At 39.2% G+C, this 24,644-nt stretch overlaps 1 protein-coding gene across 9 annotated transcripts in view; it reads left to right on the top strand.

Moving 5' to 3' along the window:
• The window catches only part of ZBTB35 (zinc finger and BTB domain containing 35), a 41,866-nt gene extending 20,949 nt beyond the window's left edge, over window positions 1–20,917 (top strand). For 7 of the 9 annotated variants that reach the window (XM_014583618.2, XM_006166956.3, XM_006166955.2 and 4 more), the window contains exons 5-7: window positions 9,309–9,991; window positions 17,507–17,637; window positions 19,048–20,917. In XM_014583618.2, coding sequence (XP_014439104.1) covers window positions 9,309–9,991; window positions 17,507–17,637; window positions 19,048–19,737 — 1,504 coding nt within the window. In that variant the 3' untranslated portion in view covers window positions 19,738–20,917. Of the gene's footprint in view, window positions 1–9,308; window positions 9,992–17,506; window positions 17,638–19,047 lie in introns of those variants that run through there. The other 2 variants (XM_014583621.2, XM_027767667.1) reach the window with 2 other exon arrangements.
• The last annotated feature ends 3,727 nt before the right edge of the window (window positions 20,918–24,644 follow it).

Genomic DNA, 24,644 nt, shown 5'->3' with positions numbered 1-24,644 from the left:
AGGTATAAATAAATAAATGCGGAATTGGAGCATTCATTTCCTGTCAATAGTGCAAATGTTTGTCCTAAAAGTAATAACCCAGGGCTTTATAGGAATGCAAGATACATGATTTAACAGACCAACCAACTTAGAAATAAAATTCAGACTGCTTAAGGCAATTCTGTTTTGAAAAGGTAATTGTCTAGCTCTTTCACAGATAAAGTGCATAAAGTGCTCTCACATTTGTAGTAATGGAATTATTTTTGGAATATGGAGTAAATTTTTTGAATGAAACTGAAAAAAAATCAGGTCCTTATTTTTCTTTGCTAGAATTACATCATGTAGTTAACACTGATGAGGAGGCTCCTGTTAATTTCTTAGGAAACAGCATTGCCTTACAAGTTTTTTTTCACCCAGCCTATTGAGGTGTAATTTACAATATACAATTCACTCGTTTTTATTTAAAGAAGTATTTATTATCATTACTTTTCAGTTTTGACCGGAGAGAGAGAGAGAGCAAGCCACCAGGTCTGGGACTTGAACCATGGTTGGCCATATGGGACAGTGCCTTTAACCACCATGCCACTTGCTGGCCTCTACAATTCACTCATTTTAAGTGTAGAGTTTGAAGTTTGGTAATTGTATCCAGTGGTATAACCATCACACTCACAACTACAATCAAGATAGCGAATTTCCATTACCCTTAAAGTTATTCCCATGACTCACTGCAGTTGATCCTGATTCCCAGCCCCCAGACAACTACTGATCTGATTTTTATTATTATCGATTTACTTTATTTACAATACCATATAAGTGGACTCCTACAGTATATAGCAAAGTTTCAAATTATGTCATACCTTGTCCAATGCTTGCTATTGTTGGTTTTTTTTTTTTTTCTTTTTACTTTATATCAGGAGTTGGAAGACCTTTTCTTTTCTCTAAAGACTTATTTATTTTATTTTATTTATTATTATTATTATTTTAATTTGACCAGAGAGAGAGAAACAGAAGGAAGGTGAGAAAGCAAGCTGCCAGATCTGGGACTCGAACTGTGGTCAACAATGTGGGAGTCCAGCGCCTTAACCACCCTGCCACTTGCCAGCCCCGGGAGACATTTCCTTAAAGGAGCAAAGTAAAGGCAGCCCTAGGCACTATGCAAATGAATGGCTATGGCTACTATTTTACCAAACTTTGTTCACATAGGACAGACTGCCCTGAGGCCAGAGGTTGCTGACCCTCGGCCTTAGGCGTTCTAATGTATATATAGTGGTATGTCATTGTAGCTTTACTATTTTCAAAGTGTTAATAAGGTTTAATTGGTGTACAATAAGCTGTATTTATACAGTCTCATAACTATGTATTATCAGGATTAAAATAATGAGCTTCTCCATCAACCTCCAAAGTTTCCTTATGGCATTTCATAATTCCCCTCTCCATGTCCATATCTTCATCCCTACACTGACTTGCTGTTACTATAAGTTAGCTTGCAATTTTTTTAGAATTTTATGCATATAGGGAACAGCAGTTAGCATGGTGGCTATGTTGCTGGACTCCCATGTAGTTGACTGTGGTTCAAGTCCCAGACCTGATGGCTTAAACTCATGCCAGGTGCATGTGTATGCGTGCCCATGATCCTGAGAGGAGAATGGAGGAGAAGAGATTGTGGCATGGGGTAATCACTTTCTGTCTCTCTGTTTCTGTCTTTCTGGGAGCGCACGCACCTAGAGCAAAAAACCTCTCCAAAAAAAAAAAAAAAAGAATTTTATGTATGTAATCATATGGTATGTAGTTGTATATGGATGTGCTTACCTATTTTATTTATTTATTTTTTTACTTAAAGTAATTATTGTAGAAATTGTATTGTATCAGTAGTTAACTCCTTTTATTGCTGAGTAGTCTGCAGTATGGCTATACCATAATTTGTTTATTCACTCGTTGGTGGACTTTTAGGTTGTTTGCAGATTCTGGCTGTTAACAAATAAAGTGGCTATGACCATTTGTGTACAAGACTTTTGTACATGTGCTTTGATTTTTTTCTTGGTAAATACATAGGAGTGGCATAGCTGACCTTATATGAGAGATGCATGTTTATTATTTAAGAAGAAACTGCCACAGTGTTTTCCAAAATGGTTGTGTCATTTGACATTGCATCCTGCGGTATATGTATTCCAGTTGCTCCACAGACTTGCTAATACTTGGTGTAGTCAGGATTTTAATTTTAGCCATACTGCTGGGTGCATAGTGGTTTTAATTTACATTTCCCTGATGACTAATGGTATTTTCATATGCCTTTATTTTCCTGTTTGTTTATCTGCTCTGATTAAGTGTTTGCGATTTTATCCTATTTTCAAGTAAGTTTTCCAGCCATTTTTTGGAATACTGTAGAAGACATGACATTCCTAAGTCAGAGAGAAAAGCCTTGATTATTTACAATATGGAAAGCAGTGTGAACCCATTTTGTATCTATTTTCTTTGCCTTTCCCAGTCCCACAGAGGTGACATAGTGGCCCAGAATTGTACTGTGCTCACAGTAGTTTCTTTTATAGTTGAGGAATCTTAAGCTCTAGGAAACTCAAATCTTTTAAAATTAAATGCAAGCAGACCCTCCTGACTTTTGCCCTAACGGGGAACATCATCTTTATTATACTGGGCAAAAAAATAAACCTACCCTTTACTCTGAAGGAGCTCAGATCCTGTCTTTGAAAGCAATTTGTTGTATAGGCAACCTTGAAAAGATGTTCAGAGACTTGCAGAACACATGAGGGCTCTATGGAGAGTAGTCTCCAATATTTTATTTTCTATATTACCTTGGTTTCAGGTGAATTTTGGTGGAGTACCCCAGTTTATCTGTCACGGTGATTAATCTGATCAGCAGAGACCAGGACCTAATCCATTCAGTATTCTCTTACTGGAGTAAATTAAGGCTGCCACCTACCAACAGAACTTTAAGCAGCAAGATGTGGCCACCCCGCAGGGTTACCTTAATCGTGTACCCTCCCCACCAAGGTCTGTCGTGGACTCAACCAGCTAACTGAATCCATAGTTTCTATATTGACTTCCACTTGGACCTAGGCGTTAACCGAAGCATAGTACTGGTGTTTAGCAGTGACAAAGAAGCTGCATTGGCCCACCGGCTGGAAGTATAGAATAAGTCTGTCATCCGTAATAACCTGGTCGGTGATGTGAGGCTGACACGAGTGCCTTCTAGAGTCCAAGTGGTCTCATTGATAATATCAGTTTAAGTCAACCACAAATTTTGTGCCAAGTTTGTAATTTGATGACTCCTGTTGTAGAAAACACTACCCATGGGGCATGGACAAATAAGCCAGTTATTCCTCCAGGAAGCTTCCTCTCTAGAGTTTCTAACCAAAAGTAGCCTTGCTTTGAAGAGCTCTCTGCAGTTTGGGGTTGGCAGGTGGCATGGTAGTTAAGGTGCTGGACTCCCCGCGTTACTGACTCTGGTTCAAGTCCTGGATCTGGAGTCTTGTTTTCTCATTTTCCCTCTCTATCTCTGGGCAAATTAAATAATAATAATAAAAATTTTTTATTTTTTTTTTTTAAAGAGAGAGATCTTCACAGTCATGTGAAGGCTCCTGGGTCTGCCAGTGGTGATTTCTTTAAATATATAATGGTCTCTTATAACCACTTTTAAAATATAAGTCATTGTATATTTGAGAGGGAAAGAAATTAGTTCTACCCAAGAAGTATAATCCCTAGGAAGACAGTATTGTCTGTGATTGTTTTTTTTTCCCCCAAAGTGGGACCTACCTATGCCAGTCAGGGGCTATATCAGTAAGGGACAGGTGACAATGCTTCCAACATGGTCTCCCTGTTTCCCAGTTCTCTTAGAATGATTGAGCCTAGTTCTGGTTTCTGGAGGGACTGTCTGAAAGAGTAGTTCAGTCTTTATCATAGGCACCTAAATGCCAGCTGAGTAGCAGTTGTCCACCTCATGGACTGAACCCAGCTGTGGGAATGGTATGGGGCAAGCATCTGGTGTTTTTCCAGGGATGTGCAAGAACTTACCATCTCCAGCAGTTTTCCAAAGAGACTGGTTAAGTTAAGGAAAATGTTAGTCAAAGTTGTAGTAGGAGCCATCTGATAGGGTATGGCAAACCTGTTTAAAAAGTGGTTCCAACACTTGGGGAGAGGTAACTACAGGATTTCCTTTCATTGGGAAGACTATAAGGGTGTTTCTAGAAGACAAGGATTATCGATGTTCTTCCCACCCCCATACTTCCTGAGGTCTAAGCTTGTACAGGGATGGGGGTATCCTGCTGCTTGAATATACTCTCTCCAGGTACCAGGATGGTTGCTCTCCTACAAAACCAGTGCGTTCTATTCCAGTTGCTGAACTTTACCTCTTTTCCAGTTATCTCCTTCTCTTCCCCAGGTCTTTTATCTAGAGTAGTAAGGTACGAAAAGAACAAGGGCATTTTTATAATACTTAGATATCTATTTATTATACATCCCACTTTGGCTCACATGGGCTATAAGTATACTTGGCAAGCAGTGCCATTCAACCAAGAGATCAATAGGCTTATGATTTAAGATGTAAGTCAAACAAGAGAATTAAGACAACTGAATTACAATTAAGTTTTAATTTTTTTAAGAGAGTTTTTATTTTTTATAGTAGGGTGTGTGCGCTCACCGAAGAGACAAACAGAAAGTGAAAAATCACCCCCCAGCAGGGATGCCCATGCAACCCTTTCTCCTTGATTCTCCTCTCAGGATTTAGGGCATGCACACATGTGTCTGGTGTGAGTTTTGAGCCACCAGGTCTGGAACTCGAACTGCTGCTGACTACATGGGAGTCCAGCAACATAGCCATTATGCCACCTGCTGGTCCCAAGTTTGAATTTTCTAAGCCCATTTTTGGGTAGTTGTCAATTGGAACAGAGGTGCTAATAACCCAGGTCGTCCCAGGGTTAATGTTGAGGATTTAAAAAGGGATCATATCCAAGAATGTTAGAATCCTAAATTTTCCAATTAGGATCATGTAAGTTCTCACTCATTTTGTCTTCATCATTACCCAGGAAGCATCTGAGAAGAGTTGATCTTCTGTGGACAACTGAATTCAGTGAGGAAAGTAGAATTAGAAATCTTTTTGAATCAGTTTTTGAGAAGACCACTGCAGTGCTCCACAGTACCAGTGGCTGTGAACCATTGAGAGCAGGAAAGGTCCATCTGTATCATGACTCTTCATCATTTATTGAGTAACTTTTGTGATTAAAAGGTACACTATCATCAGACTGCAGATGGAACTAAATATACATAGGGTAGTTTCAAGGGCCTCAGTGGTATGGCCAGAACCAGTTGATCAGACTGGAACAGCTACAGTATGACCTAGGAAAGTATTAACAATGCTGAACCACCAAACAGATTTCCCTGAGATAGGGTCAAAGGTCCAGTGCAATCTGGCTGCAGGTAATAATCAGAGACAGCATCTGTGCCAAGTATCTCCTTTGTCTTGAGACAAATAGGCCCACCTTTAACTGGTGTCTGGCAAGCAGTGGACAGCTACATCAGAAATATAGACTTCTTGGGGACTAGCAGTTGGCGTAATGGCTATGTCACTGAACTCCCATGTAGTCTACTGCAGTTCAAGTCCTGGACCCAGTGGCTTAAACTCACGCCAGGAGTGAGTGCCCAGGATCCCGAGAGGAGAATGGAGGAGAAGGGATTACGGCATGGTCATCCCTCCTCGGGGGGTGGTGTGATTTCTCGCTTTCTGCTTCTCTCTCTCTCTCTCTCTTTCTGGTGAGCGCACACATCCTATAGCAAAAACCTTTCCAGAAAGAAAGAAAGAAAGAAAGAAATACAGACTTGACTTTGTGCCCAGCTGTGATAGTGGATATGTTACTATATCCAGAATACTGCTGGATCTAAGCCGTCAATGGTGGCACTTTGAGCAAGGCAGACTTGGTTATTAGCATATTCATTCCATTTGTTCTCATTAGAAAATAGTTCCTTATCATGGGCATCTAAATGAGTGACCCAGACAGTTCAGCAACACCTTTTTTCCCCCACAGTTTTGGCTCCAGAGGTGTAGGTATCTTTAATCTGTTGAGTCTTCCAAGAGGCAAACCAACCAGCTAGACTGTGAGCAGCATCCTTAGAGTATGTAAAAATATAACAGGATTAATTGTGAGGAATGTTGGTCAGAGCTGTGACAACAGCCTCAAGTTCTGCCCATTGAGTAGAGCAACCAGGTCTGCTTTTGGTTTTCATATGTGGTACTGAAGCTATGAACAGTGGGCTTCAGCTTAACCAAAATGTCTGTGAACCAAGGGGCTCATTATTCTCTTGGCTTTCCTTTGGTCAGTAGAGTTGGGGAGCTGCCACTTTTTATGTAAAACTGAGGCTACCTGCTTTCTAAAATATACCATTTCTGGCGCCAGCAGGTGGCATGGTGGTTAAGGCACTGGACTTCCCCATGACTGACTATGGTTCGAATCCCAGAACTGATGGCTTAGAAATCATGCTAGGTGCATGTGAGTGCATACCTAAAATCCTAAGAGAATAGAGAAGGAATTGTAGCCATCCCTACTGGTGGGTGATTTATCACTTTCCCTCTGTTCTCTGATGAACATGTGCACCCTATGGCAAAAAAAAAAAAAAAAAAAAAAAAATTGTGTGTGTGTGTGTGTATGTATACCATTTCCATTTGATAAATGACACTTGTTGGGCACTTCTCTCCTTAGTAGTCATGAAGTCTGAATTGACTCACCCTAAATAGCAACGTCAGGTTGGAGAACTTAAAGGGCTCCATGGATCATCATTAATTTCAGCAAGAGCCCAGTCACAAGATAATCTTTTCTGGGAACCAGCAGTTAGCGTAATGGCTATGTTGTTGGACTCCCACGTAGTTGACCGCGGTTTGCGTCCCAGACCCGGTGGCTTAAAACTCACACCGGGCGCGTGTGCGTGCATGCCCAGGCTCTCAAGAGGAGAAGGGATTGTGGTGTGACCATCCCTCCTGGGGGGTGATTTCTCGCTTTCTGTCTCTATGTCTCTCTTCTGTCTGTCTGGCGAGCGCACGCGCCCTATAGCAAAAATCTCTCCCAAAAAAGATAATCTTTTCTTTTTTCAAAGAGTGTAGCTTGTGACTGTGTCAGTGGTGACATATATAAAACTCAAGAAATAACCTTTGGATGGAGGCTCTCCCCCCTTTGCCAGAAGTTCTAATCTGTAAAACATCAGTCAGGCTTGTTGTGGGGCCTCAGAGGCAGAGAATGTGTTATATTTTGATGAAAAACTTTCAATGCAGCCTCTTGGTTGGAGCCCCACTTAAAGGATACTGCTACAAAGGAGAAAGTAGAATGCTCAAGTGAGGCACATACTAGCTCCAGCACCCAAAATGTCCAGTATAAGACTGAGCCTCATTTTTGGTGGGAAGAGAGGTGATTAAGAAGCAACTTTTCCTTGACTGCCAGAGGGATTGAACATTGGGAATCTGTGTACATAGAGTAAGCCCCTGAATTTTATTGGGGTTGATGACCAACTGCATCTGGTGCATACTCAGGACCTTTGAGAGTGAGACTTTTGACTTGCTAATAGATTGGACATCGGATGATAGAATACTCTGCACTAAATCCTGATCCCACTGACTAGTGGCAAACCTGAGGGGGATCTGTTCCACTCTTCTCCTAGCTCTTCCTACCTGTGGCTCTTTCAAGTTGGGGTGATCCTCTCTGGTACTTACGAGGTTGGGGAATTAGAAATGTATCTCCTGTTGTACCTTCTGATGTCAAAGCTACTACAGTGTCTGTCATGCAATAGAGTCAGCCCTCCCACAAAGTCAGGTAGCTTGCTTTCTGCTGTAAACTGCTCAAACCCTGTCAGTTGAATGCAAATTCTTCCTTGCCCCATGGAACCAGGTAGAAAGATGAGTTGGACACCTAATCTCTAACAGAGCCATAAAAATTTGAGTCCCTCCTATTCCTGAATTTCCCCTGGTATGCTTGAGTGAATTTCCTTCTGCTGGAATCTCTGATTGCAAAGTTGTCCTGCCACAGTGTCATTAATGCTGGTAGAGAATACAAGGCTTTTGGTCAGAAGGAAAGATTGTTACTCTCTGCATAGCAAACATCATGAGTTCCATATTTTCCCTTCCCCTCCTGTTCTGAAGGGATGACAGAGTAGCCCATGTGAATGCTGTACACATGATTAATTTATATCACAGCTGAAGAATCTCTAGTTTAGGAAACCCAAATCTTTTATAATGGGGTGCAAACAATATAACAAGCCTTCTTTGTTCCAGAGGGGAACATCTTTATTATGTTAGACAGTAATAAACCTCTCCTCTATTATGCTACACTATGTACATTCTTGAAAAATCTGGAAAAGCTTTTTCAATTCACAATATATACAGAAACTCAGATTCATGGAGAATCATTTCCCAACAGTTAATTATTCTTTTATAATTGCCAGAGGCTGTAGGCACTCAACAGAAGAGAGAGGAAGCACCCACAGTGTGACTTGTTCACACCACTGTCCTTTTTGCCCCACTTCTCTGTCTTGTCAGGATTTGGCGCACACATGTCCAGCATGTTTTTCAAGCTGTTGGAGCTGGGATTTGAACCTCAGTCAGCTTGGTGTGGTCTGGCTTTCCATTCTCAGCAGTAAACTGCTGCACTCCGGGGCCAACCCGTCCAATAGTTGTCTTTTATTGAACTACGAGAATCATTTTTATATTCTGAATGTGAGATCTTTGTCAGATAGGTATTAGCAAAAAAAAAAAAAATATATATATATATTTTCTCTTGGTCAGTGGCTTTGAATTTTATTTCAAAGGACAGATGTTTTGATTCTGATTAAATCAATTTTAGCAAGTTTTGCTATTGTGACTTCTGCTTTTTTATATGTTGCTTAAGAGATCCTTAAGTGTCAGTATGATTTTCTGTTTTCCTCTAAAAATGTAATAGTTTTAGTTTTTACATTTAAGTCTCTGATCTACTTTGATTTAAATTTTTTGCATATGATATAGGGTTGAGGTTTATTTCTTCCACACAGATACCACTTGTTCTAGCACCACTGCCAGAAAATTTATCTTTCCTCTATTGAACTATTTTGAAACTATTTTTAAAAATAACTTAATTCTCTAACTGTGGGTCTATTTCTAGACTTTATTCTGTTCCATTATTCACGTCTCTACTTTCACCAGTATTGTCTGAATTGCTGTAGCTTTATAATAAATCATGAAATCAGGTAGTATAAATCCTCCAATCTAGTTCCCTGCCTTTCAGTATAAATTTTATCACCTCTGTCAATTTCTTTAAAATGCTCACTAATATTTTATTTAAAAATCCATATATTATACATTTCAGGAACAAAGAAAACTCAGCTCCACTAGAGGAAAATGCCACAGGAAAAAGTGAGGCAAAAAAAAGGAAGATTGCAGAAACTTCCAATGTTATCACTGAGTCATTGCCATCTGCAGAATCAGAACCTGTTGAAATTGAGGTGGAGATTGCTGAAGGCACAATTGAAGTGGAAGATGAAGGCATCGAAACATTAGAGGAAGTGGCTTCTGCCAAGCAGTCTATAAAGTACATTCAGAGCACAGGTTCCTCTGATGATTCCGCTCTTGCACTGCTGGCGGACATTACCAGCAAGTACCGTCAAGGTGATAGAAAAGGGCAGATTAAAGAAGATGGCTGTGCATCTGACCCCACAAGCAAACAGGTAGAAGGTATTGAAATTGTGGAACTTCAGCTGTCACATGTGAAGGACTTGTTCCATTGTGAGAAATGTAACCGTTCATTTAAATTGTTTTACCATTTTAAGGAACACATGAAATCACACTCAACTGAGAGTTTCAAGTGTGAAATATGCAATAAAAGGTATCTACGGGAGAGCGCATGGAAACAGCACCTAAATTGTTACCACCTCGAAGAAGGTGGAGTCAGTAAGAAGCAAAGAACTGGGAAAAAAATTCATATCTGTCAGTACTGTGAGAAACAGTTTGACCATTTTGGACATTTTAAAGAGCATCTTCGAAAACATACAGGTAATTAGAAAATACTTTGTGTTAAAAAGTACGTATATTTTTTCCACATTTACTTTGAGTCTAAATATCTGAATCTTTTTTTTTTTTTAATAACTCCAAAGAGACTATCTCCTATAGCTTCTAATGTGCAGACTAATTACACTTTAGTATTGATTGAAATATTGGTGCTTTAAATGTGTATCTGTCAACTTTGAAAGTTGAAGTCACTCATATGTTGCCAATTTTTGTATTTTTCAAAGGAAAGACAATTTGTGATTTATTTACTAAGGATCATAAATTATTAAATCTTTATAATGAGTCTTTGCTGTTCCTATTTTTACATTTATGTTAACATGTTACAAAGTACATTTACAAGTAATTCCTGACATGTTTGTACTCTTCTGTTTTACCTATGGTCCTCTGTCTTAGCCCAACAGAGAGGCAGCGCAAGTCCATCTCTCTCCACCCTCTAACTACAAATGTGTCAGGACCGGTGGACAGCCGGGGGTGGTGAGGGTAAAGTCTTTATACTATTTCTTTTCCTGGGGACCATCCCAGGCATAAGGCTGATGCTCCAGGAAACCTACCTCAAGGTCTTTGGTCCTCATAGTTGTACATCCCCTGTGCCAGTTTTATTATTTTTTTGCCCCAGACAGATTTCCTGTCTTTGCTCCCATTATCCACGCATTCTTTGCTAGGCCTCCTTTACCAAGCACAGGAACTACTTAAATCTTGGGAAGGCCCTAAACACACTGTAATGAGATGTGGAGTTACGGTGAGAACAGTTATGACAGTGTACTGAGTTGGACTTTTGTACACCTGTTCCCTCACCCTTCCTACATGTGGTGGTTAAGGCTGTTTAGACTGTTAATACAGTTAATACAACTTAGGTATCCTGTGTTCTTCAGAATCGTTCTTTTTGGAGAGCTCCCAGTGAATTTTTTTTTTTTTTTTTTTTTTTTAATCCCTCTCTGTCTAAAATCACTTGCTGTATGCTTCTTAAAACTGAGGAATCAGAGAGGTTCAAATTTGTTATCCCTTACTATTGGGTCGTTGGAAAAGTCATGACAAAGCCTTTTGTATAGAAAAACAGAAAAATGACTTTTCCAGTGACCTAATAGACAAACTCTTACTTGTCAGTACTTGGAAACTGAGTGAATAATGTGCATAGCAAGGGAATCTCACAATTTACTTAAGACTCAGTGTAGACATAAAAGACTTCAAGGTAACTTATTAGGCATTTATGAAATCTTTTGGTAATAATGCTTTCTGATTTCAAATATATGTATATACCTGTTTTATATTTGGAAATTGCTTATAGTTATATATTTTGGTCCTTAAAAAATAAATATTCATTTGCTTTAATGGTCTATTGGTGAACATTTTTGTGGTAACTGGATTAATTTTGCAAAAGGATTAATAAAACAGCACAATAAATAAATATCAGTAAGTAACTAGCAAACTGTGATAAGGGCTTTTAGTATTCCAACAGATAATTAGTTGCTTTTATATTATCTCCTGTAGCAATTGTCTCTCTCTTACGTAAAACATTACCTAGTGACTTACCTATTTGAAAAAAGGGCAACATATACCATTTCAGAAGCTTTATAATGTGCATTCCAGGTTCTGCAGATTTTACTTTGGATTGGATGGCAGAATGTTGGGCTGAAGTATATTATGTTGCATGCCACTGTCTTTCCTTCAAAATGATGTGAGATAACTTATATGACATAATTAACTTAAGTAATTATAAATTATAGAGCCGTCTGCCCATTGGAGGAAACTGAACTTTTATTGTCTTTTAATGTCAATTATTGTACTAGTAATTAGTGACAAGGTAGTTGCACATGTGATCAGTGACTTACTGAATTCAGAAAGAGCATTAAGTAAGCAGTCTTAAATTTTATATTAGTAAAGGATAGATCACTTTTTCCCTTATAACAAAGTACATGTGAAGATAAGGAGACAATTCTATTTTTTACCTGCCCTCAAACACATACTGTACCCCACTCAGTTTAATGTTTTGCATATTTTTATTAGTGTAGTGGTTTAGTTTTTTTATTTCTTAAAAGCTTGCACTGTAATCTGTGGCTTGATTTGAAAACTCAAGCTGTTCTCTGCCCTCTGAATTTCAGTTCCATTTGGAAAATAGTAATGATAATTGCCATTCTGCTAGGCCATGGATATGAAGCAGTTTTAGACCCTCTGCCTTCAAGAAACTTAGTTATGTGGGGGGAGGGGCACAGGCAGGCACAGTCACACCGAGACAGCAGAATCCTGCAGAAATACATGCCTGAGCTGCCTCGTTATGGAGGAGGAGACAAGGATAGCTTCCTTCCACATTTGCTTTATGATGACTTTGAAAGGAAAAGGAGTTAGCCTAAGGATGGGCAGTCCAGGCAAAGGAACCGAAATGTACACAGGTATAGAGGACTGAGAGGAAGCAAGTTGTTTGTGGCACTGCTGTTAGTGCACTATGACTAAAGTGACTGAAGGTTTGGGTCCACATAGAGGAATGACAGGAGATGTGGCCAAAGAGAATTCGAAGGACTGATCGTCTGGCATGCACGTAGGCATCATATGGGTGACCTACAGATGGCTTAAGGGAGAGAGGAAGGGATAGTGATGAGAGATGAGGCTGAGAACACAGTAGTTTTCGAGTTCAGTACGAGTTCAGATTTTACATTGGAAGACTCTAGGTCATTTTAAAGTAGTTTTAAGTCAGAAAAAGATCTCATCAGATTTCTATTCTAGAGAGTTGACTGGTAAGATAGAGTATGAGGAACAGCTTGCTAGCTCTAATGAGGAATCTGTTGAAGTAACCCAAACCACAATGGGAAATTGGATAAAAGCAATGATAGATGAAGATTTGAGTAAAAATAGGTATGATCAATAAGGTTTGATTGTGGTGGTAAAAAGAGGCTGATTCCCATCTTTTTGATTCGGCTGGTTAAATGATTAATGGCTATTAACTTAGAAAAATAGAGAACAATAAGCAGTTTGGGAATGAGTGAAAATAGAAAACACATTGACAGATAAACCTATAGGACACCCCATGTGAAAGAGAATGTAGAAGTGACCTTTATGTCTTTTCAAATAGTTATTCCCTAGTTTTTCCAGAGAGGTGGTGTGGAATCCTAGAAAGAATGTAGGTCCAGAAGTCAGAATTCAGTTCTGGCTCTAATCCTGACATCCCCCAGCACGATGAACCTGAATGATCACTTTATCTTAGGGCTTCTTTCTTTGCTTGTGTAAATAAGGATAACGATACTTCCTTTATAGGGTTTAACAAACCGTTAACACTTTGAAAACTGTACTGTCCACATAGTTAAAGTGGAATTAATCTGTTGCCACTTCTAGATTTTACAAAGCTTTTTATTAAAACAACTTTTTAAAATACAGAATGCTTTAAGTGGCACACAGTGAAAAGTGAGTCTCTTTCCTACTTAACAAGGTCTCTCCTGAGGAGACTGTAGTTATGCCTTAATATCCATGGGGGAGTGGTTGCAGTATCTCCTGTGTTTACCAAAATCTGAAGATGCTCAAATCCATTTTATAAAATGGCATAGTATTGAGGGCCAGCAGGAGGTGGTGGTTAAGGTGCTAGATTCCACATGGCTGACTGAGTGGTCTGTTCTGGACCTAGCTGCTCGAAAAACCCACTAGGCATGTGTGTGTGTGTTTCCAAAATCCTGAGAGGAGCATAGAGGAGAAGGGATTGTGGTGTGGCTATTCCCCGCTGGGGAAGGGGTCATTTGTCACTTTCTGTCTCTTTCCTGCAGGTGTATGTGCTATATGGCAAAAAAAAAAAAAAAAAAACAACTAAAAAAAAAATAAGATGGCATAGTATTTACATGTCATCTACACATATCCTTCCGTATTCTTTAAATCATTTCTAATTACTTAAAATTCCTAGTATAAACACTGTGTAAATAGTAGTATTGGGTTTTTATATACGTTTTTATTATCTTTTTAAAAAAATTTTACCAGAGGGCATATATACTTACGAGAGAGAGCTCACGCACCTTCATGATGGATGGTCATGCCCCAACCACCTCTTCTCTTTTTCTTCCTCCTTCTGGGATTTTGGGTATATTTGCACACGCACCCAGTGTGTTTCTTAAGCCACAGGTCCAGGGCTCAAACTGCACAGTCAGCCGTCCAGGATCCAGCTGTCATAACCTCCATACCACAGCCTAGCCCTATATTATTATTTTCTATTGTTACTATTTTTCCTCAACTATTTTTCATTGAAGGTCGATTGAATCTACAGATGTGGAAACCATGGATATGGAGGACCAACTGTACTGTTATCATTTTCTTACATACTTATCATTCCTGATGTATTCCTTGCATTTTCCAGTAGCTGTACGCATGCATGCACACACATGTAAATGCAAAGGTTTTTTTGAAAACAAACAGGAACATGTGGTGGTACAGTGTTAGGCCATTTAATTTATTTCAAAGTTTTAAAAATATGTGTAACATTCATGAATGTTATTTATTTCTATTACTGTGGCTGCACAGTATTTTATTGTATGGGTATGCCATAACTACTCTTTTTTTTTTTTTTTTTTAGGAGAGATTTTTGCTATAGGGTGCATGTGGTCACTGGAGAGACAGACAGAGACAGAAAGTGAGAAATCATCCCCAGGGGGTATAGGGGGGTGACCATGCCACAATCCCTTCTCCTCCATTCTCCTCTTGGGATCCTGGGCACACATGCACATGTGCCCAGTGTGTTTTAAGTTGCCAGGTCCAGGACTCAAACCTTGGTCAACTATGTGGGAGTCCAGCAAAATAACTGTTATGCCATCTATTGGTCCTGTAACTATTCTTGTTGATAGTCATTTAGGTTGTTGCTAGGGTTTTGCTATTACCAATTATATTGCAGTGAGCATCTTTTCAGATAGATAGCTATATAGACAGATAGATATCTGTGTACATGTTGAAGTAATTTAATTTTAAAGCAACTTGCTAGCTCAAAGAACAAGTGTGATTTAAATCTGAGGAAATATTACCACTTGCCCTTCAATGAGGCCATATCTATTTATGTTTGTAAGTTTCATTATTAAAGAAAAATTATATGCTAATGAAACCAAAAATGTAACCATGTGCTTTAGCAACATCGCCTAACATTTTTGGAGTAGAAAAGGAGTTTCTGTATCAATACTAATTCTCGATGATATAGGCCTTCTCTTTCAAATTAATGTTTTCATCACATGAACACTGCACAAAATAAGCTATATTAGTTTTGTCAGAGGACAAATACAGTTTAAATTTACCTGTTTCGTTCTATTAACATGTGTGGGGGAGGGTCACATATGGGACCCTGTCCTCACTGGGACTCTATCTTGGAAATCTTTGTCCTGTTCTCAACAGACATCATCCTGTCCTTGAATTCTCTCATTCTTTATTTGACTACTCGTGTACTCTTCCCCCATTTAGCCTTCCAGTCCTTCCATATACCTTTCCACCTAGTTTATTGCCCCATTTCTGACTTCTCTATCTTGTACAGACCTCACTGTATACAACTTGAGTCACCTTTTCTTGTACCTTAAGCATGTTTCCTTGTTTAGAGTTATTTTTAGTCCCTGGTTGTTGAACACTGATGGAGAAAATCAATGTTCCAGATCTTAAGTTAAGTGTTTTGGTCTGATTTATATCCACACACACACCCCACACCCGCCCAGTTGCTATTCTAGATCTTCATCATACTTGAGACCTCTGCCCACTCCCCATCTCCAGCAGATAACTGTCTTTCTGTCCCCAACTTACCGACAGTGGCATCCATCTTTGTTTCCTCCTATTTATTTCCTAGAAAGAGCTTTCTCTTCTCTTCTTCAGGGTCAGTCCTGAGTCCCACGTGGACCTTGATGTCTCTTCCAAGACTGTGTTTCATCTGTCATTCCCACTCCTTCCTTTCCCCTCAGCAAACGAATAATGAAAAAAAAAAAAAATCCCTTATTGACTTTCTTCCCTCTAGCCACCTCTTTACTTTTGGGCCTTCTTGAAAGAATTTACATACTGTGTTCATTGAGGCGCCTCTTGTACTTCCTCGTGCCACGATAGAGTAAGGCTCCTAAACCCACTCTACCACTGACTGCTTTAATTTCTCTTAGTTTTCCTTCCTTCTACTTCTGGCTACTCCATTTCTATTTTCTTTACTAGCTCATGTTATTTGCTGTTTTAATTTGGTGTTTCACTGCATTCTGTACTATTAGATCATCAGAAAAGTCATGACAGATTTTACTATGACTTTTCATGATGACCCAGTACAATCACACAATAAACTCAGAAATTTTATTCAAACTCAAGTTTTATTTATTTATTTTTTAATTACCACTTTAACTCCTAAAGTTTATGTCAGACCATGCTGTGGATCCGGAATTGTCTGTGCAACTATTTTCTGGATGCCTAGACTTTGCTCTGAGTACTTAGAACTCATCAGACACAAAAACTGATTTTATTATCGTTCCTACCATATCCCACTTCAACCATACTTGTACTCCTGTGTCCTTTATCCTGGTTGGTCCTCTACACCAGAGACCCAGGTGTCATTACAGTTACCCTTCAGTATTCTAAGGGGATTGGTTCCAGGATGCAGTCCCCTTTAGATACCAAAATCCATGGACGTGCTAGTCCTTTATATAAAATGGCATAGTGTTTACATAGAACTTCTAAACATCCCCCATACTTTAAATCATCTCTAGATTACTTATGAGTAATCTTAGTGTCAGACGTAAGTGAAAAGGAAAATACATAGGTGAACTACTTCAACATCTCTCTTTTTGGGAGATACCTCTTTTCTCATTTCATAACAATTGTCATGGCCTGCATCTACAGTTGTTGGAATCTGAGGCCTGGAACCTGCAGGTGCAGAGGGTTACTGATTCCTCCCTCCTTACTCCTCCATGCTATTTTACACTTCTGTCCCTCTGCCTATTCACTTCTTTCATCCTCGTTCCCTTGCAGACAGGATTACCCTCTCCTTGCTGCTGCTGCTGCTGCAGTACACTTTCCATGGCACTCTTTTCTAACAAGTCTTCAGCGGTGTATCGCATTTGCTTATTTTCATGTGTTTCACCTTCATACCTTGGCCTTTGATATGCAGTTGTTGAAAATCAGGACAGCTTACTTATCTTTATAATCTAACAGGTAGCTAGCACACAGCAAATGTGCAAAAAATGCCTTGTAGGAAGGGTAGTGGTGGATTTTCCCAAAATACAGATTGATCATAATTTTTATCTAAGGGAAAAATACATAATTTTAAGAAATGCAAAAAAGAACTCAAATCCAAATTTTATTTCTTACCTTTATCAGAGGACAGTTAACAATTTATAGTCACTAAATCTTATATATTGCACTTCTAGAAAAATCTTTGGATATGGTGAGACCATTTGAATTTTAAGTTACTGTTCCACCTCTCAAGAACATGCCATTAAAATTAACCAAAAGGAAGAAGCAAAGTAGACTTATACAATTCTTTGCTTTTGCTGTTTTTCTTACTTTGCCAACTTATTTTTTTTCTAATAGGTGAAAAACCTTTTGAATGTCCAAATTGTCATGAACGATTTGCTAGAAACAGCACTCTCAAATGTCACCTCACTGCATGTCAAACTGGAGTGGGGGCAAAAAAGGGAAGAAAGAAGCTTTATGAATGCCAGGTATGTGTGTGTGTGTGTGTATTCTGTCCTTAACAGTCACCTTTATGCAGTCATTACAAGTGAAGAGTAGGGCTAGCCCTGTAGTACAGCAATTCAGTGCTGCACAAGGGAGCCAGATCCCACATGGCCAACCAGGGTTTTAGTATTGACCTTGGTGGCTTGAAAAACACACCAGGTGAGTGCCCAGCATCCCGTTGAGTCGGAGAATTGGAGAAAAAAGCATTGTGGCATGACCAGGTCTCATTGGGAACCTTCTCCCTTTTGTGTGCAGTGGCCCATTATATAAAAATTAAATAGGGGCTAGCAGGTAGTGTGGAGGTTAAGGTGCTGGATCCCACATAGCCAACAGTGTAGTTCAAGTCCTGGACCTGGTGGCTTGAATATCCCACTGGGCACAAATGCATGTATATCCAAAATCCCGAGAGGAGAATGGAGAAGGAATTGTGACATGGCCATCACCCTGGAGGGTGATTTTTTACTTTCTCTTTCTTTCTTGTTTCTGTCTCTCTGGTGAGCATGTGTACCCAATAGCAAAAAATTTTTAATAAATGAAGGGTAACAGAGTCTCATTGAAAGGTATAAAGCTAATTGATGGTTTGGGAAGAAATGAGATAAAAGAACATTGTTGTCTTGATTTTTTTTAAGAGGGACTGGAATTTTTTTTGTAATTCAACTTCAAATGACACCATTTATTTTTACTCTATCAATAAAAATGATCTTTTAAACAATACTCTGAAACTGTGGTTATTAACTGTAGAGAAGTCATTAGAATTCAGGAGTGGGCTGAGGAGGCAGACCAGCTATAATTGGTTCTTCTGTGATTAGTGATGCGTGTTTGTTTGTTTTTAATTTGCTAAGGGGACAGGTGTTCCGGAGAAAGACAAAAATAGAGGGAAAGTGAGAAAGCACCCTGTTGTGGTGGGAGGAATGGCCACACTGCAATCCCTTTTCTTTCATTCTCTTGGGATTTTGGACATGTACACATGCCTAGTGTGTTTTTCAAGCCACTGGGTCCAAGACTCAACTGTAGAGTTGGCCATGTGGGATTTAGCTGCCTTAACCACCATGTTGCTGACTGGCACTGATTAGTGTATTTTTATACCAAATATTACTATGATTCTAAATGTTGATATTGTAGGAGAAATTAGAATTTTTGTATTCCTAGAATTTATGTGATGCTTAAACAGTGAAGGCAGTATTAAAGTGTTTCCGCAAATCTATTTGAGATGCTAACTATATCAGCTAAAGACCAACTGAACCAAAGAATTACAAAATGTTTTAGACTACATTGTATTGCAGATACCATAATCATAACGTTTTCAGAATAATTTTATTTTTACAGAGTAAATGAATTAATATTTCCTTCAGTTTGAACGTAAGTGTTAACCATCATATATTTGGTTATTTCAGGTCTGTAACAGTGTGTTTAACAGCTGGGACCAGTTCAAAGATCACTTGGTAATACACACTGGAGATAAACCCAACCATTGTACTTTATGTGACTTGTGGTTTATGCAAGGAAATGAATTAAGGAGGCATCTCAGTGATACTCACAATATTTCAGAACGTCTGGTAACCGAAGAAGTTCTTTCAGTAGAAACGCATGTCCAAACTGAACCTGTGACGTCAATGACGATCATAGAACAAGTTGGAAAGGTGCATGTGCTGCCATTGCTTCAGGTTCAGGTGGACTCAGCACAAGTGACTGTGGAACAAGTTCACCCAGATCTGCTCCAGGATAGCCAAGTGCACGATTCACATATAAGTGAGCTTCCAGAGCAGGTCCAAGTGAGTTACCTAGAGGTGGGTCGAATTCAGACTGAAGAGGGTACTGAAGTGCATGTAGAAGAGCTGCATGTGGAACGGGTAAACCAGATGCCAATGGAAGTACAAACTGAGCTTCTAGAAGCAGACTTGGATCATGTGACTCCTGAAATCATGAACCAAGAGGAAAGACAACCTAGCCAAGCACACACGGCTGAGGCTGCCAGGGAAGAGCACGAAGATGCTGAGGGTTTAGAGACCAAACCAACAGTGGATTCCCAAGCAGATGAAAAGGAAGGGAATGAGGACAGAACACCTATGTCAGTTTTAGAATGAAATAACAAATGAATATATTTTTAAATTTACATGTTGGGTTTCGAACTGATAATGGGCAGTGTGACTGTCCTAAAGCTAACAGACAAGTGGACCAAAGTTAACTGTTTCCTGTTGTGCTGAACTGTTTCTATGAAAATAAACTGATTTCCTTTCTCCCCACTTAATGCCACAGAAGAGCATCACCCGCCCCGTGCAGGAATGGGGAGCTTTGAGAAGTATATTTCTGGAAACTTAAATGGATTATATTCTTACTATATAGTTGGGTACGGATGTATCTATTTTCATTGTGGTGAGGGTTCTCCCTTTTCCCCAAGTCACGTCTTTCCTCAAACTTTTTTCATATTGTAAAATCAAACATAAAATCATTAGAATACAAGCTTATGTATTCTAATGCATGTTAGAAAATTGAATATATAGGAAACAAGCTGCATGAAGAAAAGTGCATTGTTACTGTGCAGTTAAATTTTGGCTTCTGGCTTCCTTTAGTTTGAACAACATTCTTGTCTACCCCAGTAGTCACAGTTGCCATCTCTACAACAGAAAGAGTGGTGGTGGTGACAATTTACAGAATGTAAAAAAACAAAAACAAAATAGCTCCACACCATGTGCCTTTTCAAAACCAATTAAACTTCTATAAAGCATCTTTGGTTCTCTCAAAGTTGATGTAAGCAGCAACGTAGGCGATGCTGTAGTACTTCATATTTTTGTTTATAATGCAACCACCAATTCTTTTTAAAGTGAGGTTGAGAAATTTCATTTAATGGCAGCTGAAGGGCCATTTTCAATTGGGAAAATTTATTTACATCTGTGGTAAACTTTATTTTGATAAAAAGTTGCACTAGTATTTTACCACCAGATGAAAAAAAGGTAAGCATCATTTAAAAATTAATGTATTTAAAGTACAGAGACAAACATGTATATAATATATCAGGCTTTGTTTTGAATGAATCTTTTTCCCCTGAACCTTAACATAAAGATCTTGTGCTATAACTTTTAAAGCCATACAAATACGAGTGCTAAACTGTGGACTTAAAAGTAGGTGTGTAAATATTTTTAATCAGTATTACTTGGAAAATAAAATATAACAACCACATAAAATAAACCAATATGCTATTTTCTTTACCTGTTAAATATTGGGAGATAATTTACATTTTTAAAGTAAACTTTAAAATTCTGTGTTTATGGCTCTTTTTTTAATTCCAAGTGTGGACGTTGATATGTGGTCAGAGAGATTTTCTCCTGTGTCTGTGCACCAATTAATGTGACTGACTGGCGAGTTGAGAAAGAAAATTCTCAGAACCTCCAGCCCTCTAAAACCAGCTCAAAAGAAAGGAGGAAGAAAGTAGTAGTCTTTGTATTTCTAGCATGGCAGGCACAACAGCAGATATTTTTTGTGGAGCCTATGTAAACAAATATTTTCTCCACTTACTAGTTTTTTAAATGATCGATCTGACTAACCCCCTTTGATAATCCTGAGGGTAAGTGGTATCACAGCTATAACACATACCAAAGAGAATGACTTTCCACTGTTAAATCACAGATTTAGATACTTTTTTTTGACGTTGTGTTTTTATTTTAAGATAAAAACAAGTGTGTCAACACTTCCAACTCTGTTCTATTTGGCAATTGGGCACCTATTGCAAAGTAAATTTATGTTTTCTTTGAAGTTAGGAAATGCTGGTAATATTGGGTTTGCAGGTGGCATGGTGTTTAAGGGCTCTAGACTCCCACATGGACGACCACGGTTCTCGTCCTGGACCTGGTGGTTTGCTTTTGCTTGCTCGCGTGCTCTCTCTCTCTTTCTCTTTCTCTCTGTCCTCCTCTGATCAAATTTGAATAAATATTTTTAACTACCAGTGATGAAACTTCTGTTGAATAGCACTTGTTAGTTTACCGAGCACTTTTCATATATAGAACAGCTATTAAAAATGGATGTATAGAGCCAGCAGGTGGCATAGAGGTTAAGGCACTGGATCCATATGGCTGATTTCCATGGATCAAGTCCCAGACCTGGTGTCTTGAAGATCATGCTGGGTGTATGTGCATGCCCCAAATCCCTAGAGGAGAATGAAGAAGGGATTGTGGCATGGCCATTTCCCCTGGGAGGTGATCTCTCTCTCTCTGTCTTTCTCTCTCTCTCTTCCCCTCCCTCCCTTCCTGTCCCTCTCTTGTTATCACATGAACCTTATAGCAAAAACAGAAAGAAAACTGTATAAATATATTTGCTTCAAGTACTGAGCCAGTTATTTTGGTCCTAAGTTGTTCTCCCACTTTATTCCTACTGGGGTCTTAAGCTAGGCTTAAGAGTATGGTGGTTGGACAGGGTGTGCAACACCTGTCTAGATTACAGAATTCTGTCCAGGTTACAGAATTCTTCATTACAGAGTTAAGTCTTAAGTGCATTCTATTCTGGAAACACTACTTCATTAATCCTTTGACAAGGAGAATAAAATGGCAGCATGTGAATTCAGTAACTTTTTCTCCTTGCCTCCCTATAACATCATATGACACTGTCCATATGATCCTTAAAATTAGTCAGTTGAAGCAGTCCTCATCTTGATGTTTGTACTAAATATAACCTGGGAAAGAAACTTCATTTTAACAGAATAATGTGCAGAGTCATGAACCATTTAGGAATCATGTACATACTTTGCACTGTACATTTAGTTATTTCAATGACCTGATAAGGTTACCATACTCTTAGCTATCATTTTACAAGTGGAAGAAGCAGAAAGAAGATGAGGAACAGCTGGTAAGGAGTGGAGCCAGTATTTAAACAGAGAACCAGACTCCACAGACTATACTCTTAGATCACCGAAATACGGTTTCCTCTTTGTGAGATTTTGTAGCCAACATTAGATTTGCACAAAATGTAGTATAAACACTATTTTCCTTTAAGAATTCACAGCAACCCTGGATGGGTTGGGTGAGGACAAGAGAAGGGAAGAACCGGCAAGATGCATGCAGCAAATTGCCTTTTAGTATCTCCTGCCCTGAGACTGTACCTCTAGGCGATAGGTCTCCAACTTCAGCATGCATTAGAATCTCGTTGAAACACTTTGCTAGACCTCACACCCAGAGAAAATGATTTGATTAGTTTGGGTTAGTTAGGACCCTGGAATTCGCTGATTCTGTTAACCCTAGGATCAGACTTGGAGAATAACAGGTCACTCCAAGGAAGTATAGATTATTAGCTAGTTAAATGAACTTTTCTGAGGACCTCTTTTTTACAGTGTAGCCTCTAGAAATATCTTTCTTACCTACTGTCCCGTTAATCTTTCATCATAATGGAATGGACTAAGTAAGACAAGTTTTGGGTTCATGAATGGGAGTAATGCCTTTATGAGAGACGCTAGCAAGCTGACTGTGCTGTCTGCCAGTGAGGATACAAGGAGAAGCTGGCAGTCTGCATCCCAGAAGAGGGCCTTCACTGGAACCTGACCATGCTGGCAGCCTGAGCCCAGACTTCATCCTCCAGATGTGTGTGGGATAAATATTGATTGCTTAAGCTACCCAGTGTGATAATTTGTCATAACAGCCCAAACTGACAAAGAGGAGGTCATATTCAAAGAGCTTATCTGAGACTGAATTACTGAACAACAGGGATCATCAGATCCAGGTAGCACACACGTCTACACAAATCTTCCTGCAAGTTATGCCCTTTTGAGTTGCAAACTCAACTTGACCACAGTATATAGTCTCAGAAGACTTCTGCTCCACATCTTCTTCCAAGGTTTGTCAATTCTCTTTACCCGAGGGAAGCATGACCAATAGTGGAGGTGGGGACACTCTATGGTCTACATTCACATTCAGTAGGGGTGCAGGAAACCTGATGACTTAATGCCCACAAAATGGGAGTACAATGTCCCTATATGCCCCAGAACAGCACCAGTGTTCAAGCCCTTATTAGAACGGGTTCTGGCCTTTTGGGGGGGCCCAACTACTTAGAGATCACTATGAGCAGAGCACATCTGAATACAGTTTCAGTGTGGGATCCTCCTGTCAATTACCCCAAGTTCTTTGATTCTAAGTTAAGATCATCTAATTTACTATTTGCCAGAAACTATCTCATTAATTCTTATAATGATCCCCAAATTATAAAGATGAGGGAACTGAGACTAAAGGATGCTTAAAATCTGGGTCAGCTGCTTGGGGGCAATGGTACTGTCTGCTCAAGAGAAGCTGAATCCCACGTGGTGACAGTGGTTCGAATATTGGGCCTGCTCAGCCTGAAATACACCAGGCATATGCGTGCATGAGTGCCCAGGAGCTGATGCACTGAAGAAGGGACCATGGTGTGACCAGACTGTGTGGAGGGTGAAGGGTGCTCACCTCTCCTTTTCTCTCTTTCACTTGTACACATATACCCTCTTGTCACAAATAAAGAATTTAAAAAGACACTTGAAATCAGAGAGTGGCAGCGCTATTAAGCAGCAGAGCTCTATGACTAAAAATCTGAACTTTTAGATACTGCCAGTGCTTCTCAAAGCAGAGACCAAGTACCTTCTGCATCAGAATAATCTGGTATTGTTTCTAAGAATGTACTTGACTTCTCCCCTGCCAGCACAATGGAGCAGGGTTTAGAAAACTAAATTTTGGAGGAACCAGCAGATGGCATAATGGTTAGATCACTGGACTCCCACATAGTAAACTATGGTTCAAATCCTGGACCTGGCAGCTTAAAATCCACACCTGGCATGTGTGCATACATGCCTAAAAATCCCAAGAGGAGAATGGAGGAGAAATAATTGCAGCATGGTCATCTTCCCTGGGGGGGATGATTTTTTTCCTTTCTGTCTCTGTCTCTCTAGTGAGTGCATCACCCTATTGCAAAATTCTCTCTCTCTCTCAAAAAAAAAAAAAAAAAAAAAAAAAAAAAAAAAAAAAAAAAAAGAAAAAAAAAACAA

Source organism: Tupaia chinensis, unplaced genomic scaffold (assembly GCF_000334495.1).
Source record: "Tupaia chinensis unplaced genomic scaffold, TupChi_1.0 Scaffold144378_1, whole genome shotgun sequence".
Taxonomy (NCBI): domain Eukaryota; kingdom Metazoa; phylum Chordata; class Mammalia; order Scandentia; family Tupaiidae; genus Tupaia; species Tupaia belangeri.
Note: the sequence above shows the minus strand (reverse complement) of the source record. Positions and strands in the feature narration are given on the sequence as shown.